The sequence below is a fragment of the Theobroma umbraticum genome, unplaced genomic scaffold (assembly GCF_002168275.2).
Source record: "Theobroma umbraticum cultivar Fairchild unplaced genomic scaffold, ASM216827v3 scaffold_86.0, whole genome shotgun sequence".
In the NCBI taxonomy this organism is placed as follows: Eukaryota; Viridiplantae; Streptophyta; class Magnoliopsida; order Malvales; family Malvaceae; genus Theobroma; species Theobroma umbraticum.
This window is the reverse complement of record NW_018397263.1, coordinates 1,112,490-1,132,343: the sequence shown is the minus strand read 5'-3', so window position 1 is coordinate 1,132,343 and position 19,854 is coordinate 1,112,490. Positions and strand designations below refer to the sequence as shown.

Below are 19,854 nucleotides of genomic sequence, written 5' to 3'. Positions count from 1 at the left end.
TCTATTCTTGTGGCCATTGAAAGGCACCTTACTGTCCCCATCTCGCAAAGGGCTTGTTTGGCTAGGAAGATAAGTGAAGTATGCATATCAAGACTCAAACAAGGAGTTAACTAATCAATAGTTCCCTTGTCATCCTGCTGTAGATCGTTCATGAGTTGGGAGTGAAGGAGGATAATTTCATGCATGCTTGGCACGCAACTATTGCTGAAGTGATTCAAGCCTAATAAAGCATGCTTGGCACGCAACTATTGCTGAAGTGATTCATGCCTTGCCTTGAGGTGCAACAAAGTGATTCATGTCCTGACGAGCAACAAGAAGCAAGATTTTTTTATTTGTATGTAGAAACGCAGCCTAGCTTTGTCATTTTGTTCTTGCTTGTAAGCCGTTGATGTCTATGTATTTTATTCCTTTGTTTTTTTTTCTTTTGGGTTTTTACAGCTGTAGTCTGAAAACTGTTGTTGGTACAGAATTCCACTGTGCTCAGCTATATTCCTTAGAGTTTTGCATTTTTGAATATCGACTGAAAAATTAGTTTATTGTTAATGTGTGAAAAATATAAATATGAGAATGAAAAATAGGAATCCAGTTCTTTGATTCCATTCCCTTGCTCTGTTCATCCTCTCCATTCTTCTTTCTTTGAGTTTGTCTGCATGGTATCATAGCAATATTTCTTGAGGGGCCTGTGATGTGATCAGTTTTTCTACACAGCTGCCCAAAAGCTGCAGATTTCGATAGTGTATTTAAGCAGATGGGATTGCCCTATCCTCTGGGAACCATCCGAAGTTGGATTCCACCAATCGAATCGCGGCAAAACTTATAATGGTGTGCAACCAAACACAAGCTGTTGCTGCATTCACCAGGATTTCTTTCCCTTGAGAATATTATGTCACTTCGGATGTCATGAGCAGTCATCAATCATCATCTGATGGGTCAACATCACGCTGGTGGACAGGGAAATGGGAGAACGTGTCTGATCTCATCTGTGTTGTCTGAAGCAGCATAATTGGTAGAAGCCTTGAACATTCCTTTTTCTGCTAATATGCTGAAAGACGCAAAGCAACTTCTGACCCGAGAATAAATTCCATGGTTGCTTTCCACCTGCATGCATCTTATGCTAACAACTTAACCCCAACACTTGCTACACAGTGATATGTCACTGTTGTGTATGCAATCTGGTGATCCCCTTTGTTCATGCCAGGCCCTCCAATCAGGGACCTGGAAAATATATAAAAATACGGCTTCTATCGTCATGAAACAGATGTATCAATCCAGAGAAATGATGATCGCTTTGTTTCTAATCAAAGTGCGAGCAACCTCCTATACCCCTTTCCTTCACCTTAACAGCTACATACTTAAAACAGGGCAATATACATTCTAGCATGACTTCACAGTTTCATGAAGAGTAATCTTTCTTCTTCTTCTTTTCATTTTATTTCTGCCGTTTTATTCTAGTGGAACAAGATCAAAATGGTGGGGTAAAAACCTTTTGAACTTTTGATTGGGAATATTTTAGTTATACATTCATTATGTCAATTACATTTATAAGAATGCGTAGGCTGAAAAAAGGCTTAGCACTTGGCAGCAGAAATTTGAGAAAATTGTTTCGACACCTTCAAGGTCCTAATAGGATGAGATTCTCCTTTTCAAATGCTAAGGTTCTTAAATGGAAAGGCAGGAATAGTCGCATAAATGCACATTGATTTTTCGTCAATAACCATTTTGTAATATAATATCACTTCAAATACAAAGGAATTGAACACCGGCAGTCAGCTTGACCTGCGGAGGCAGGTAACAAATAAGTCGAATACAAAACTGTGATCATGACATGATCATCAATGATTGCTAATTCTCTGAATGTTAAAGGCCTAAGTATACTGAAACTAGATAGTTGATACACTTATCATCACTCTCACAGTGCCAATTACCTATACATGAAAAAAATACTCATGGCAGCAACCGCAAAATTTACCACCATGGTTTCTCAACTAATACCCATAGAAAGAACAATTTGTTTACCTACCTTCTATTTTTAACTGACTGCTTTTTTTACCCCATTGTTTTGGTTTCCTTCTTGTCTTGAGAACTCAATGACTGACAAGAGTTCACAGACAATGTACGGTAGAAAAGTGGATTCCAGGATGAAGCTAATAACTGGTAGGGATGCGTGATAGAAGCATCTTCAATGTCTCGTACGTCATGAAGACAATGCCTACACCAGGAACCACCTTGTAGTACTCGGGCAAAATCCCTCTATACAAGCCACGAAGGCCTTCAGACACGATTATATGCCTGAAAGTCCCAAACAACCCAGTTGTATAAACACGGGCCCGCCCTGCCACCCCTTCCAATTGCATACGTCTCCTCACAAGATCGATAGGAAATGTTGCTGTAAATTATCAGTGAATAAAAAAAAGTCATGCAGATATCAGAAATAGCTTCTAAATAATTACTAATACTTAATTATTGATATATTTATTTTTTTGTATCTCAAGATGCCCATGGTGCTTTCAGCTACAGAACAAAAGTAACATTTATAAACTCCAACTCCTCCCCACAATTCATAAGGAATGAACTTGAGATCTCCACATTGAAAATCTTAAGTTCTAACCATTGTGGTGTATCACCTTGGGTAAATAAGTACCAAAAACATTCATCACGAAAATCTTAAGACCACTCAACTGAGGAAAAGAAACCCCTCAACCCAACTATACCAAAATAGAGTGGAGAGAATCAAACCAAAGGGCAGGTTGTAGATTACTAACCTGTTGATGATGCAATGCCTGAGAGACTGCCACAGGCAAGACTAACCATAATAGTGGAATCATCAGGCCTAATGTAAAATCATAGAAATTTCAAAAACGTTACAGCTTTAGCACCAAGCAGACACAACGAACACAAAAGAGCACATGCTATTGATCAATCTAAACCAAGAAGAAGTTTTACCTTTGCAGCTGCCAATAAGATCTCAAAGACTCATATACTGAAAAGCTTATTGCTATACTTGGTCCAACACCCTGCATCACATACAGCACCGCAACAGCAATTATAGACAACGAGATGGGAAAGTAAAAAATTTAAAAAAGATCAGTAAATATACCAATAATGTTGCTCCAAGTCCTTTATACAAGCCAAATATTCCCTCATCCCTGCAAATGGTATGAAAAGCATGCCAAATACCTCTGTAGTATATTGCATTTCTCTGCAAAGTTCAGAAGAATAGTTAAATTGGAGGGTAAGAAAAATAACAGAAACATAGTGTATATTAAATGGGAAGCAATTTCAAAGGGTAGGCAGCAGCAACCGCAATTGCCTTATTCACTTGGGTATTACTGATATTACCTGTGCTGCAAGACGTGTCCTTACAAGATCCAGTGGATATGTAGCTGAGGCAGCAGTCATTCCAGCCAACCCACCGCCTACAAAGTGAACACAGAGGTCAGCACTGGCATTTCCCCTTTGATTTTCAAGGCCGAGAATAGATTGCAAGAACTGCAAAAAAGGAAAAAAAAAACAAAGGAATGAATGAATTGAAAAAGATTGTTGGGAAAAATACAAAGTCATGACTAAGAAAATCAGAACATACACTCTTGTAGCGTTCATAGGCATAGAAGTTGACAGAGGAATATGGAAGACGATGAGCAATGGTAACCAGATTGCCTTTCCAAAATGCTCTGACCCCTTCTTCATTCATAATGCGTGAAGCCTCACGCCATATGCTAGCCTTGCTCAATGCTGATACATCTGAGTGCATTCCTTGCACCTGACAAAAGAAGAGATCATTCAGCAGTCAATGTTAAGGTAGAACACATTCTCATGCTAAATATAACAGTGAGCAGCATGTACATTCATGACAGATATTTAAAAATATATCATTCAAAATCATTATGCTGCCAATATTACTCTGTTATCTCATGTTACATGCAACCCTAATGCCTATACAATTAGTGAGCATAGATTTAATCCCTTCATCCAAAATCATTTGCGGAGCCACGCAATATTGAGTGCGCATAGAGTTAAAAAAAAAAAAATTGCCTGTTTTAATGAACTTATTTCCAACAAAGAAAACTGAGTAAACAAACAAGAAATTCGACTTCCCAAGCCATCTGAATAATTTTCTCCATCATTTACCTCATTTTTTTGAATTGAGACCATAAAATACAATTCGCGAGCAATTTTTCACAGGTACAATTTTCCTTTAAAAAGTCCCAGAAACAAAACCCAACCCGAGACAAAGAAACAGAATTTCCCCAATCCCCAGCTCTAGTTAAACGAAAAATATCAACAAATTTTCGAAATACCCAGATCAAATTACCACCTAAAAACAATAAAAAGAATCAACATTTCCAAAAGATTAAACGAGCAAACCGTAAAACCAGACCTGAAATAAGATGGTGAGACGAGCAAGAGGAGCCGTACAAGTCTTGCTAAAGGCACCAGCAATACCCCCAGCAAGAAGCTGTTGAATAGTCCCAATCTGCGGATTCAAACCCTGCTTTGAAGAATGCCCATGTTGCTGCTGCTGATGCTGCAAAAACTTTCTAGCCCCAGCGTCTACGACAGTTCCGTGGGCTGAATTCAAAGCCCTTTGGCTTCCTTCAACCACCACCCCAACTCTTGCCTCCATATTCATAACAATATCTCAAAGCTCCCTCCTTTTTCAACTATTTTTATAGGGGGGATTCTGGGTTTATGGGGTTTGATGTTGCATGGATATTAAGGAAGGAAGTAGGAAAAATCAAGGCAATGTAAAGAGGGAAGTCATTGGCTCAGTTGGGTAAAGTTTGAAAAGAAAAAAAAAACAATTAATTGGAGAAACCCTAAAAGAACCCTAATGGGGACAGAAAGAGAAGGGGTCAAGCTTGGGATTTTGGAATATACTTTCCTCTGCGTTTTTTGGACGAGACATATTTCAAAGGGTTTGTCTTTATTATTATTATTAATTCCTTTTCTTAACCTTTTATATTTCCTTCTTAGGATTCTTTTATTTCAATTATTGTAGTATTTATTTCTCAAATTGAAAACCTTTTTATTACTAGTTATATATATACTCTTAATTTATTTGTTCAATGCTTCCCAAGTTGAAGTTGTTCTCTCCACTTGCAAGAAATTCACAATTTTTAACTTGATCCTTTTAACTTTTTCAATGGCCAATTGCATTTGGATTACTAGCATTCAATCAAATAAATAAATAAATAAATTATATGTATATATGATTTGTATTTGATACATTGTCGTTGAACTAAATGTTATCACTTTATTAATAAATATAAAAGTTGAAAATTTTTAAAAATAAATACTCATCATTTTTAAAATATTTATTTTGTAAGACTTTTCAACTTTTTTTCTTTATACATTTGTGAAGTGATATTCCATAATTAAATAATAAAATTTAAATATTATATACTAATAATATTATATATATAAGGTGCTTATTTGTTTTTCCCTCTATTATTGCTCAAATTTATTAAAATAATTACAAAAAATGCAAAAAGGTTTAAGATTGTTGAATATTAAATGTAAAGGTTTAGAATTTAAGATTTAGGGTTTAGCCAATCTCTCATAATTTTTTTTTGGCTCAATAATCAATTTCTCATAAATGTTTGTAGCTGGGATTTTGATGGTTTACATTTTCTTTCATGGGAACTTTCATCTTGATATCATGACAATACCATCCAACTACAAAAGGTACAAAAAGGTGTATGATTATTGAATATTGAGTGTAATGATATCTTATTTTTCAAGAAAATGTTTGTGAATAATGACCTTGCAAATGAAAATAATAATAATAAAAAAAAACTATGCATTTCTCATCAAATTGAAAGGTATTTTTCATGTGTAGCACATGGAATTGCATACACATTTTCCATGTTACCAAAGGCATTTAATTTTTTGTAGCCTCTCATGCAAATGATGAGATGTTGACTTCCAAATTCCATGTTCAAAATATGACTTTAGTGCTTCAACTGATTTTCCTTCAAAGTACAAAGTAAATGTAATGAAGGAGGCAACCTTGCTTAGAGACATTTAATTAAAATAAGTGAGCTCAATTTTCATGAAAGTTTTTGGAATTGTTTTGAATTAAGATGACAACTTGCACATCAAATTTAAAGTCAATGAGATTCTTATATTTTTGTAGTGCAAAATATTTCTTATTTGTCAAGTTTTGATTTAATTAGAATTTAAAATTTTATTTGATTAAAATTTTAATTTGTACATATGGTTTTAAATTTTTTATTCAAGTCAAGTTTTATTTTAATTTTTATATTATAAAAATAAGTTTTTAAGTTTTGAAAATAAAATAATATTAATATTTTATAATTCTATCTTTTACTTTTAAGTAAAGTTCTTAAGAGATTATCGAGAAAAGATCAACAAAGCCCAAGGCAGGCTTTAATGCTAACCCACTTTCGGTTTGGACTTTACCTCAATTTGCCCATGGAAGTAAAGGGCTATGGCCTAATACATCTTCTTGGTCCTACAAATGGGCCAATGGCAAACCCAGCTGCCAATTTTAAGCCCAATGATGGTTTGGGCTTTTGAAAAAACTACCAAGCGAAAGCAGGTTGTATCAATCCAAAACATAATAGGCTTTAATAGGACCAATCACTTAATCTTTTCTCGTTGCATAAATTTTATATTATTTGTTAAATATTCGAATTTGAAGGTTTTAAACTAGAATTTGAGATTTAACCATGAGTTAGTATGAAAGAAAAGAAAAGGCTAATCCTAATCTTTTTATATGTAATTAAATCATGATTTTTTATTAAATAAACTCATATATGTTTAACTTTTCATACATGACACGTTGTATTCTTTTTTTAAAAAAAATTGCAATCCGTAGACAATTTATATTTCCATACGAGATAAACCTGTTAATTTTGTCTAGAAGAAATTCTCCAAATTCAAAATTTACATACATTTGAGTTTACCTAAAGTATGGATTGAATTAATAAGTTTTCTTTTTTTTTAATTAGCTTCCACATACATTTCTTCAAATCTCATGTTCTTAAGAGATATTTGAACAAAAGTTTGGTGCATTATCTATTAAATCTCCAATCAGATATATGTCCATAGTCTAAACTCTAAACCAGAAAGTGATGGGATTTAGATGGGTTTGGGTTGCCATTTGAGACCTAAAAAAGGCAGAAAATATGCTAATGAGGTAGATGGACAATGTTCCCTAAAATGAAGAAGGACCCCAAATGAGCAAAAGCTCCTTTAATGCTAGCCTGAAGCGTACCTCGAATCACCCGCCAGCTTTTGTCTGGCCAGAGTTTTCACTTTCTCCTATACCAACCTTGATTAATCCTGCAAATTTTAAACATGATTAGATGCCTAACCTAACTGCTGGATTGCAATCTGCTCCTATCATCATATACAATTGCCAGGATATAAAGAGAAAAAGCAAAGAAACCTCCTTTTATGATTTTTAAGCTCAAACATCAAACCAAATTTTTTGGCAAAAGCATGCGCCTTGGGCTCTCTTTCCACTTCACACAGCTTTCACCAATCTAGCAGTGGACCACACTCTTCTTTTCTCTCTCTCTTTCTCTCTGTCTGTCTGTCTCAAGTTCTGAACTCTGAACCAAAGCAAAGTAATCCCCCGGCTCTCTCTCCCCCGCCTCTTTCGGGGGCCCCAAAGAAAAAGTGGGAAATCGAGGGCCTGCCCTTTGCCCCTGGCCACTGCCTGCCGTCAACGTAAACAACAGTAGGCATCATGGATTTTTATTCTTGATAATAATGAATGGTTGAAAAGAAAAGCACTGCCACCGGGTGAGACCACCTACCATCCATTCCATGCAACTGGGTTATGGTTATTCAGGGTGTTAAATCATTTTAAACCCGATTCCCAAACCTGTTTTACATTGCATTCTCAGTACTTCATATCGTAAACCTGAATCTGGTGGAGATATGGAGTGGAATCTTTGAAAATGTTAAAACACCTTATCTATCAGGGGGTAAGTACCTGACTGCGGACCACCAACCTAGAGGCTTGTGGTGATCAAGAGCGGGGTATATTTTCAACCCTTTTTTTGGGTATGCTTGAAAATGACAAAAAATCACTAACAAAGGGCGTCAACCTACATTGTTAGGTGCCCTGGCAGATGCTTCTATAGATTAGAAGACGAGGTTTGCTTGTTAGCCATCTCATGACAGAGTACCGTCTTTCGATGGCATACACCACCTACATTGAAAATGGAAATGCCACCTTCCACAAATCAAGAATTCCTGTGCAAAGGTCACTTCCACAGCCTCACGTGCGAATCAGACGGGAATTGATGAAAGCAGCATTCATCATCCTCCACAGCGATGCCGATGTTAAGGGTGATATGGTTCATTTTTTGAATCGTACGGCATTCATGCACACTCAAAGCACATTCTAAGGCCAGCCTTGATTTGATGGCCTCAAAATGTATAAATTTTTTATCATGTAAATTATAAATTTACAGAAGAATTTTACACCAACAATCTCTGTATGTCGGTCGACATTTCTAAATGGAAATATACACTGCAAATTTGATGGGCATAGACCTTACACCGTAAAAGAAGACAATCATTTCGGACTACTCTTGTTTCAGCTTTGCATTCTGGTAATAAATATTGGCTCATCTATAGTGAGACTTTGTTAGTATAATACTATCCAATTAAAATAATGACCAGAAAGCTTTTTTCTCCTAAACATTTTTCAACCGACAAAATCATGCAAAAGCTGCCCTCCGATAACATCCCTTCCAAAATGCCGATTCTGTGCTTCAAAACCGCCGATGACATATCCCTCACTGCTTACCTCGAGGCCGAGGCCGAAACGCTGAGCTGCATTTATAGGGAAGGGCTCTGATAATCCGATACCATTATTCTGATGAAGACCAAGTGTTAATGAAACACCACCACTTCCACCAGCCATGCTAACACCAACACCAACATGTGGGTGGCTTGACAAGCTGTTGTACGACAAGTTGAGTGGTTCACTTCCCACGGGAATGTCAGGAAGTTCACTTCTAGTGCGCTTAGATGGGGTATCTTGAACCCTTTGGGTGGAGGTGGATGGGTTTTCAGATGCAAGAGAGTTCGCTGAGGACAAATGATCACTTGACTTGTTGGCATTTCTGTCCTCCTTTTGCGAAGCTTTTAGAGCTTGCCGTGTTTCTAGCATGTGTATTTCTTCCACCATAGGCTTCCAAAGCCTTACTCTTGCATTGATAAACCAATTTGACACCTGGTGTTCACAGTAGTTATATATGTTGTCAAAAAATAGATTGGGCAGAGCTCGCTATTTAATGTGAACATGGAAACAATTACAAATTCCATTTTCTAAGAAAGGCGGGAATTGGATTTTACATAAAGTATTCATGATTGCAAATGCTACTATAAAGAATGTAGGAATGGTGACAAATGGCACACCTGGCTCCGTGATAGACCGGTTTGTTTTGCCAACATCAGCTTGTCTGTGTCAGTTGGATAACTGAAACACAAAACACAAATATTAATGCACTAAGGACTATAGATTAAAGGGCAAATAAATTTTTAGTAACAAGTTTGTCTATGCAATTCAAGTACTTACGGGTGTAGAAAGTGCTCAAATAGCCATGCCCTAAGTACAGTTACAGCACGCTCAGGAAGGCCTCGTTGAGGCCGCCACACCGGTTGGTGCTCAAGGAACCCAGCACTATGAACAGGCCGGCTATAAAGACTTCTGTCAGTGCTTCCAAACCTTGGACCTTCTTTTCCGGGGCTTATCTGACCATGAGCTTTATTGGTGAACTGAAGCTGGTTGGTGATTGCACTTTTCAAGCACCTGAAATGTTTAGACATGGCTTTTAAAGCCAAATTCGCATATGGAGCTGCATTGCCAAGTCCGGCAACATATTCAAATGATGCAACAACAGCTTGCATCTGTTGATAGTATTGCTTGTACCTCCTGTAAACCTAATAAATGTAATGATCATTAGCAAGTTGTAAAGTATGCTTAACTTGATTATATGATGCTTGAAAACTGAATTCCATTAACCAAAAACCTGAATTACTAACAGAAATAAAGACACCGACTCTAGAATCACTTATCAGTACATTCAAAGCTCTGGTTTAGGGAATTTTCAGGTACAAAACATTGCTACAAACTTGGATATTTATCATCTGGAAAAGAACTCAAAATGACTTCAACTCAATCCCTCTATCTATAAAGTCTGATAAAATTACAAAAAATTGGCCTTCAATGAAGCACCAAATGGAATAGGGAATACTATAAATTTTGGATCATCCACCTAAACAAATGCAAATTGCAAGAAGCTGCAACTCAATGCACCTGGTGGAGACAACATAATTTCTGAGTGGACAAATATTAAGGCCGTGATATAATCATAATCCTTATTTTGATGTTACCTTCTGTTGTCACATGGTCAAATGCCTAAACAGTTTCTTCAAGTGAAGAGCAATACATAGGAGACTACTAGAAACCATACTTACACTTATGCTATCATTGTTACTTATTTTCTGCCATGAAGCATGAGAACATCGTAGAGCAAAAGATGGAATGAACAGACCAGTATTCACCAGCTCCATTTTCTATATCATACTGTTTTATTAGCTACTGATAATGGGAAGTGGCGGCCAGAGGCGCAACTATGTGTGGTTATATATGTTAAAGCATGAAACCTTGCAAAATATGTATTGGAAAGAGCATTCAATGGTCACACATACTATTTAGATATTTTACTGTAATTAAAATAATTTTAAAAATATTAAGGAAACTACTTCCAAAATAAAAAATAAAAACCCTACAGAAACTAAGGTTCCTGCCTCACTGGGACACAGTTCAAGTTTGTACTCTAAAGCTTTAGAGGACAATAATACCAAAGATATTATAACCCAACATAATGCCCCATGTGGAATTCATGGCATAAGCCTTTTTATGGTAGCTAGTCAAAGCACTCAGGAAGGAAAATATAGTGCATCCTTATTACAACCCGCATTATTATCCCACCCTCCCTCCTCCCTCTTCCCCTCAAAAGGAGAAAAAAATGTTTAGCATGTGTTAAAAGAGATGGACATTTATTCAGACTCTGAATACTGCCCCGACTTTACAACATGCAAGTACTTGTCTATTCTCTCCATATGCCAATTCAGATACCAGTAAGAGTACAGCTTGATTAGATTCCAAAAATTCAATTTGGGAGTTGGCTTCAAGAAAATTTATGTGAATTTGGAGAAAACACATGATTAAAGGAAAGACTAATGATAGTGAAATCGCAGCAAGCCAAAAAAACACAGGGACAATAGCGAGTAGTTATCAGACCAGCTAATACTTACTCCTAGAATACAAAAGTTAGCATCACAATAGAAAAACATCAATCTCCATGACTTTCAGATTGTAAATCATGTAGGTTTTACTCAACCAGCAAGCACAAAAATAAGCACTCTGAAGCCTGAACCCTTCTGTTTTGATCACATTAAGTTAAACTTCTAAGCAGGCAATAATAATAACAGTTGTAACTTTTCTTTCCGTGCCCGACAAATACAAATCTCTCTAAAACTATGGGATCACTTTAATAAGTAATTCGCAAAGTATGGCATGAAAACATTTAAATTCATGCACTCATGTATAATTCCTGATAAAGTAGCAAATTCTAAATCTTAAGTGTTTGGTATGCCAATTGGAGGAATCGGCTCATCTACAATATTCTCTTTCTTTTTAACTTAGGCACCCAAAACACAATATTCACCCGATAGCAAGTATTATAATTAAATTGAGCTAAAGCCCTATCCCGCAAAAAGTCCAGACACCTTGTGATCTACTCATCTAGTCTTCTGTAGGACTTTGGAATACCAATTATGCTTTCCACAAACTTTTTTGGAGTATAAATCTTTTCAAATGGATTCCTTCAATCACTTTAAAGCACATTTAAAACCCAAACTTGACGACATTGTCACTTATTACAACCCTTTCTATGGTTGTCAGGCACTTTATAACACCAATCTTCGTGCATATATTCCCTCCTATCACCTTTTCATTAAAAAAGATTTTTTTTTTGTGATCATCGAGGCCATTCATCACAGAGAAGAATCTAATTCACATAGTGTTACAATGGAGGAAAGCTTTAAACTACTGAGGAACTTTCATTTTGCAAAATCGGCTAAAGATGGCATGATTTATTGCCACTTATGCATGCAACATCACAAATTGCATGTTGGGTTAAAGAACTGACTAAACATAACACCATTAAAGAATATCTGACAAAGCCATTTTAATAATAGCCAGTGATGACTTCTACAGTGACAAAAATGCTGGGGTTTCATAAAGAAACCATCTCCCCAAGGAAGATTTTAGAGGGGATAAGGACACGGATCCAAATAAAACTTTCAATATACTAGCGTTTTAAGGCAAAGTTTGCAGAGAAGAAAATCAGGGACAGCAAACCAAGAAACCCAAAAGAAAACAAAAAACAAAAGAGAAAAAGATGTTGTAGTACATGGAACATGAATTGCATGTCGGAAGGGGAACTCAACAATCATTCATATCAAACCAATTCAGAAGAAATGCAGACGAGAAACCAACATTTTTGCAAATTAGAGAAGCAAACCTCGTCAAGCATCGAAATTAGCCTTGACTTCTTTCTTCTGCTCTCACCACCATCACCCCCACCAAGTGGATCATCGATAATTCCAGTGGGACTCAAATTCTCCAATGGAGGCTCCATCAAAGAAGAATCAGGAGTAATTTTTTCAGCGTAACTTCCCCTACCCACATCGCAAAGCTCTTCTAATAACTGTTGTGCCGGCCTCAGAAACCTCGATCCCTTCAAAATCGAAGCATAACCCGTAAAAGGTCCGAGAGGGACCGAGCTCCTGGAAACCTCATTCGAAGTGGAAGCACTTGCACCAACAATGCCTGGAACCACATATCCACTGGCGGTAACCTTGTCACTGTAGATAGTTGACTCGTATCTTTGCAGATTTAGCTCCAAAGGAAGATTGTTTTGGTGGGTGTTGTGAGACGATAAAGAAAGAGACAAGCCTTGACCGGTGGTGCTAGACTCATGATTCAAAGACAAAGCTTCAGGTTTATAAACCACAACTTCACCACCATTATTATAAGAGTGGTCAAAATCTCTTAGGTTCTGAAGGCTTTGCGGAGTATAAAGAAAAGGGTTGTTATTCATATCTTGAATCGAGCTAGGGTTTAAGGGCAAAGAAGATTGTGGATCCAAATAAGGGTGATGAGAAGTCGAAGAAGAAGAAGAAGCGTTAACGATCCCACCAACAAAGCCCATGAAATTCACACCTTCCTCTTTAACAACACAAACGGGGCTGTTTTTACCAGAAGCAGAAGCTGAAAGGTGGTTGGTTTGGTGGTGAAAGTCATGGCTACCAGCAGTAGCACTAGCGTTGGCAGCGCAAGTTAACAAATCGGAAGAAAGAAGAGAAGGGTCGTACAAAGGCAGTAAAGCTGAGCAGCCTGAAAGAGTAGCAGCCGTTGCTTCAACACAAGCTGGGTGGTTTTGAGCCACAATTCTTAGCTTATCTCTTCTGCTCTGTTGTGGGACATGGTAGGGCTCAAAACCCTCCGCCATAGCCACCACAAAAAAAAAATTATTAAACCTCTCTAGCTAAAACTCTAGAGAGACACACTGACAGACTTTAAGAGGGTAAACAAAATAAAAAACGAGTCAAAAGAGTACCAGCACGGAGATACACCAACAAAGATTAAACAGAGAAAGAGAGAGAGAGGTGGAATGATTAGTACAGAAGAAGGGAGACGATCATGAAAGCAAAAAAGAGAGAAAAAACAGTGAAAGAGAGAGAGATTTGGGTTTATTAAGAATGATGAAATGAAAGGTTATCATGATCCTCTTCTGAAGCTGAAAACATGGCAGCGAGAAGAAGCGAGCTGGCGCAGGTTAGCAGTGATTCGTTCCAAGAGACTGGGGTTTTGGGTATGGGGTGCACACTTCACGCATCCTTTTTTTAATCTCTGCCTTTTTCCTTTCTCCTTTTCTTATTACACAAACAAACTCACAGCACTCAAACTCAAACTCAAACTCAAACTCTAGCTCAAGCTCAAGCTCAAACTCAAACAAAATCTTTGTTACACTTGCTTTTTTATCTCTCTTTAATTCACTTCCTCTGCTGCCTTTCTCTCTCTGTCCATTGAGAAAGGTCTGGTCGATCATGGGTTTTCGAGACACCGGAGGACGACCGGCTATTTCCGGTAATAATTGAACAAACTCTGTTTGGCAGATATTTCTGACAAAGGTTTGGGGACGGTTTTTGTCGTTTTATCAATTCTTTTGGTCGTTTATGCCCTGGGGTTATTCTAACCAGAAAACCAAAAACAATAAAGTGGCCCTATTTTTATTTTTATTTCCTTCCTTTTTTTTTTCTCTTTCTTTGGCCAATCCCTTTACAGCCAAAAAAAAAACCCATTTTTATTTAATAAATAAAATAAATTTAATTTTAATATTGAGTAGTAAATCATTATTTTGTTTTAATTAAAGAAAAGAAAAAAGCCCTGATGACGCACGTGAGAAGAAGGGGGAGAGAACAGAGTGCTGAATGAAATGAAAGGCTGAGTTTGCCGTTTTCAACACTCATCCTATCCCCCAATGCTTTCGATTCTCGCTTTACGAGGTTTTCCGCCCTTTTTTTTAATTACTATTATTAATTAATTAATTCCTAAAAGAAACAAAAATAGAGATTTATTTGCAATAAAGAGAAAAATAAAATAAAGGTGCCTATGTGACACTAATACTATGTATTACTAGTAGATTATAAGTAAGTGATGAATGACTTCATTATATAAAATCAATTGTCTTATCATAGTGTATAATAATGTAAGTAATAATTTTAGGATAAGCTTCAATGACACTTCCTGCTGTTAATTTTTTTTTAATACTATTATCGACTAAAATTATAAAAATATCTTAGAATGTAAACAAATAGGTTAATTTTAAATTGAAAATATTTTGATAATTTTATTGATGAAAATTAACGATATAATCTTTTATGGAAAAATAAAAATTATTCCCTGACTCTGAGTTCCAATAATGTAAATTATTCATGATTTTGATGAGTTAAGAGATAGATAATAAATACTCTAAATTTTTAGTGGGATGATTTAAGCTTTATTCTATTCAGATTAAATAGTCAGAACTTGTTTATTTATATATTTGTGGACTCAATTTTTTAAACAATTTAATAAAAATTCTTCACCATTTAATCCTTCTTCTTTTTTCAATCTTGAAGGAAAATGTTAAATGGGAAATTAAATCATTGAATCAAAAGCCCTTTATTTTGGCTTTGCTTAGTTTTATTCTTCTTTTTGCATGCAATGATTCCTTGAAGCAATCTAATATGTGACCATGAAATAATATTATTATTATATGCTTTTGAGTTAAAAGAAATGTAATTGGGTTAATTTCAAGGACAGGGTTCACGAGATGAGACCAGTAATTATTTTTACGAAAGATTGGGGACTTTCTGCACTCTGAAGGTGATGGCCACCAAACTATTGCTCTACCATCATGACCATTTCCAGCACTGTTTGTTCATGCACATCTCTGGGTTTAGGATTCCTCCATTTTTAGTCAATGCTCTTTAATTATTCCTTGATTTAAAGGCTAGATTAATTAATCACGGATTTTAATTTAAATGCTACTGAACTAAACCCATTAACTTGATGCAATGAACTTTCAGCAATATCGTTTAATAAAATTGAAACGCTGTTCCTAAAATTGAAACACAATCTTTAGGAGGGTTCTCGAAAGAGATCGTACTGGTAGGATATTGAAAGCTTTATTCTTATAATAACCCAAAATCTAACCTTAGTTGCTGATAAACAGTTGGTCATTTCCTTTTGCAAACTAAACAATACTTGGATGAGGATGAGGGTTGGAATTTTGATATATGAAAAATGAAGAAACTTGAGATATTCAAGGCAAGAACTCTGATTGCAGAGCGTACGCCTTTTTCATTTATCCTCTCTGCACTATTGATGGACCACAGAGAGGTTTGCTGGATAAAAATTAAAAGCATTCTGGCAAAGTTCTATAGATTTTTTGTCAATGGCGTCGCTCAACCGAAATTAAAGAAGGGGCTGTGGATCATTCGTACAAAAAGGGGAAAAATTTTTTTTTTAAAAAAAGACCCCTTATCATCGAAACCAGGGTGAAGCAGCAGCAGCAGCACTTGCATGGCAGAAGGGAAAATTTTGGTCAACAAAAAAAAGGTTAATAAAGGTTTACTCTCCTTATGTTGGCACCCTCGATGAAAAGAGAAAGGCCTAACCGATTTACTATCGAAATTAATGGCAAACCTACTCGTGGTGCAGTACTCCTCCCGAGAGTTGAACATCATGGGGATTTGCTGTTCCCAATCGTATCTGTATTTATTTGGATTCCTGTTCTTTTATGGAAACTCATGCTAGATTTTGATCGTTCCCGATTAAATATGTTGATGAACATGGAGGGGAAAGCTGGCCACAGACCACAGCGGCTGTGACATCATGCTAGGGAACAAGGCTAGGTTCTTACATTACATGCATGGTTAATATGGTTCACATTATACAGTATTGGGTTGCGCCAAGTTGGAGCTCTAATGCTTGGCTAATGATATGTTAACCTGTAGAGGATTTATCAGCCAAGAATTTTACCTTGTAGAATACGATTGTTGCTTTCTGCATCGTCGTTAACGCAGGTGGGGAATCTACACTTTGTGCTCCAGTGCGATAAAGGGCCGCACTGTAAAGCTTTTTTTATATCAACCACATCATTTTTCTTTTCAAGTGTTGTTAATATCTAATATTTATATATTATCATTAAATTGTGAAATATCAAACAAAATGATAATATTTTATTTATTAATTATGTATATTTATCAACTAATAATGTATCATATGTAAATGTTAATTTTGTTCGTTAATAATTTAGTGTTAAATCACTTCAAATAAAAAACGATTGTGACAAAATGACAGTTATCAATTCTTAATTTTAATTATTTTATTATTATATGTATAAAATAAAATTTTATTTTTATATAATTATTCTTTGATTATTACCTAGGTAAAATCTTGATTTTAGGAATACTTCAAATGTTATCCAATTATAATACTTACTCACAAAATAACCCCTTTTTTTTGTTATTCTTATTTATCTTTAGTTTATTGAAATAATTTTGTTTATTATTTTCCTTTCTTTCCCGACCAATAACAGTTTATGTTCTATCAATTACTTACAACTAATAATACATATCAGATTACAAAATTGAAGAACAACCAGAAGATATTAAAAAATATAATATTATAATCCGATCGCTCCATAACCAAAAAATCTCATGAAAAAAACCCCATAATTAAAGGAAAAAGTTTGAGCAAAAGTAACAACTAGTAAGATATTCATTAAATCAAATTCTTTTGCATTTCTTTCTAATTTTTCTTCCTCACACGACATAAGCCTATGAAGAAGAGAAATATCTAGCAAATAAAATCTATGAAATTTGATAAGGTGGTAACGAGTAAGATATATGTTAAATTGAATTTTATTAAAATTTATTAATTTATACATTATACAAATTATATTTAAAATTATCACCAAATACCCAAATTCGATTATTAATTCAAAAAAAAATCTAAATCTATAAGACACCTAAAAATTGAATCCCAACCCAAAAATAGAATTTGGGATAGTGATATGAAAAGAAGGTGGAGTTGAGGAAGGTGCGCGTGGCAAATGTTCCGACAGGAGATGCGAGACTTATGCTTCTACTCCTAACACTAACACTACTGCTACTACTACTACTACTGATTTACTGTTTTGGTTTGTGTTGATAGATTAGATAGACGGGCATAGAGCCTTGGGTTCTGTTCTCTCAGGTGACAATCGTCATGCTAACGTTCTTTTTTGTGGGCTTCGAAAAGCCTTCTGTTTCGTCTAATTTTTAGTTTGTTAGTACAACCATACGATCAAACACACCAAATCTTTTGCTTGAGTTGAGTTGAGTTGGGATTGATGCGAGAGGAGGGGGAAAAAGCAAGCAAAAATCCCCTCAAAGTCTGCCGTCGCTGGACGAAATAGGATTTTCCTTCTGCAAATGACCCTTTTAATTTGAAGCAATCCCCAAGTGCTTGCATTGCATGCAGTAACTAACAAGTCTTGGAACATATTTCTTTATACAGAAAGCATTGAGGATTTGTTGTTTTTGTGTTTTGGAAATCACGAGGAAAGGGACGTAAAAAGATAGGGGACTGCAATGGCGTCAGCAGTTGCGTGAAGGGAGAGGGGATCCCTTTCTTTCCCTTTTCCCCTGTTGGAGTACCAGCACCATGGACAAACTCCTGTGGGAGCAATTAAAACTCCCTTTGTTTCAGAAAAATTAAATACAAAAAGAAAGCTCTGGTTGAGTTCTGCCAAGAAGTACTTTCTCCTCATCTCAGCACCGTCCGATGCTCAACTCTCCCCACCTCGAACTTGGTGTTCAAACCTGATCCACCCACACCCCCACACCATGTTTCAGAGACTGTTGCTATCAGCCTATCACAGTATCTACTGTTTGGCGGCCCCCGCTGTGACTGCAGGTCTACGGCCTGTTGGATTTTTTCTCATCTGCTAAATACGTTTTCTAAACTCAAGCTGGCTTGTGAAAGTGATTGCCAGACAGAGGAAAATGCTTTGTAAGAAAGACGTTTTTGTTCTCTGGTGAGGTATTAGCACAATATCCTTTAATTCTATGAGATTTCTCGTGTGGATTTCAGATGATTTAGTCCTTATTGCTCAAGCAATAAGCACCTTATTGAAGAAAGCCTGCTTATTTATTGAATTCGTGAGATTAGGCAAACTCGTTTTTCAACTCTTAATTGGAAGGTTTGTACCTTAGATAAGAGATTGGATTCACACTCTACATGTCTCCAATTGTGTAGATTAACCACAAAAGAGTACATAAGCTCATGTCTTATAATATTTAGAATGACCATTAATCGGTCTAAACAAAATAATCGATGGAAAAATCAATTATTCATAATATAAACATGGTTGAACTAAAGGTATTTAGACTTTATTAGTTAAACTAAATATACATAAGACTTTGAACGTAGTACTATTTAGACTTTAGAGTCATGTGAATACAGTTAAATTTGGCAAATATGGAAGAAACCAATATAAGTTCTTGTCTTGGTTTCATGAAGTGAAACAAAAGAAACTGTTTCGGGCCTTTTCCTTGCCTTTTGGGGCCATCAATTACAATTTCCTGGAAAGAAAGATTGACCCATTTGACAGTTACCTCCCATGACTGTTTTCCCCCATTACCTTTCCCTCTACAAGTACTAGATTAAAAAAATAACTAAGTGCAACCAGCCCTGCAAAATTAACTCTGGCCCCTTGAGCATATTCTGAACCACTATTTGATAAAAACCTGAAAGAGACTTCCATTCATCGATTTAATGACCCCTCCATAGATTTCTTCAACTAACAGAACAAATCAATCTTTTCCTGATCCCTTACATTTATCGTCCTCCTGTTGGGGGCTTTTAGATAAGAAAGGAATTAAACCCATAGTTCGAATTCTTTTGATTAATAGCAGAAAGCAAAAGACAATTGATATTTGGTTGTTTGCAAACCAATGGACCTGGATTTCGCTACACTGATAAAGACTGCCAGCCAGCAACTGAACATCGGGTGACCAAATGGGTCGCAGCCTCTTGACAGAAAACACTGAACTTGCTCTTTGGAGTCGTTACATTGGTTCGGAGCATAAAATCAAGAAAGCTTCGAAAAGTATAAAAAACATTGTGGACTTTGGTGGTGATGACTATGACGGACTACAGCAATTTCCTCCAAACTTTTTTCCGTAACTTGAATTGGCTGTCCA

At 36.1% G+C, this 19,854-nt stretch overlaps 2 protein-coding genes across 2 annotated transcripts; both read right to left on the bottom strand.

The window, feature by feature from the left end:
* Window positions 1-1,700: 1,700 nt before the first annotated feature.
* On the bottom strand, window positions 1,701-4,984 carry LOC110420803 (Mitochondrial substrate carrier family protein). The gene is made up of 7 exons (XM_021434177.2): window positions 4,379-4,984; window positions 3,584-3,760; window positions 3,340-3,489; window positions 3,098-3,199; window positions 2,944-3,014; window positions 2,763-2,830; window positions 1,701-2,386 (listed from the first exon to the last, which is right to left on the bottom strand). Exons 1-7 carry the CDS (start codon window positions 4,628-4,630, stop codon window positions 2,145-2,147), a joined length of 1,062 nt encoding a protein of 353 aa, XP_021289852.1. The 5' UTR covers window positions 4,631-4,984; the 3' UTR covers window positions 1,701-2,144.
* Window positions 4,985-8,352: 3,368 nt separating this feature from the next.
* Window positions 8,353-14,278, bottom strand: RPL (POX (plant homeobox) family protein). The gene is made up of 4 exons (XM_021433849.2): window positions 12,579-14,278; window positions 9,563-9,927; window positions 9,403-9,463; window positions 8,353-9,217 (listed from the first exon to the last, which is right to left on the bottom strand). Exons 1-4 carry the CDS (start codon window positions 13,566-13,568, stop codon window positions 8,687-8,689), a joined length of 1,947 nt encoding a protein of 648 aa, XP_021289524.1. The 5' UTR covers window positions 13,569-14,278; the 3' UTR covers window positions 8,353-8,686.
* Between the last annotated feature and the right edge of the window lie 5,576 nt (window positions 14,279-19,854).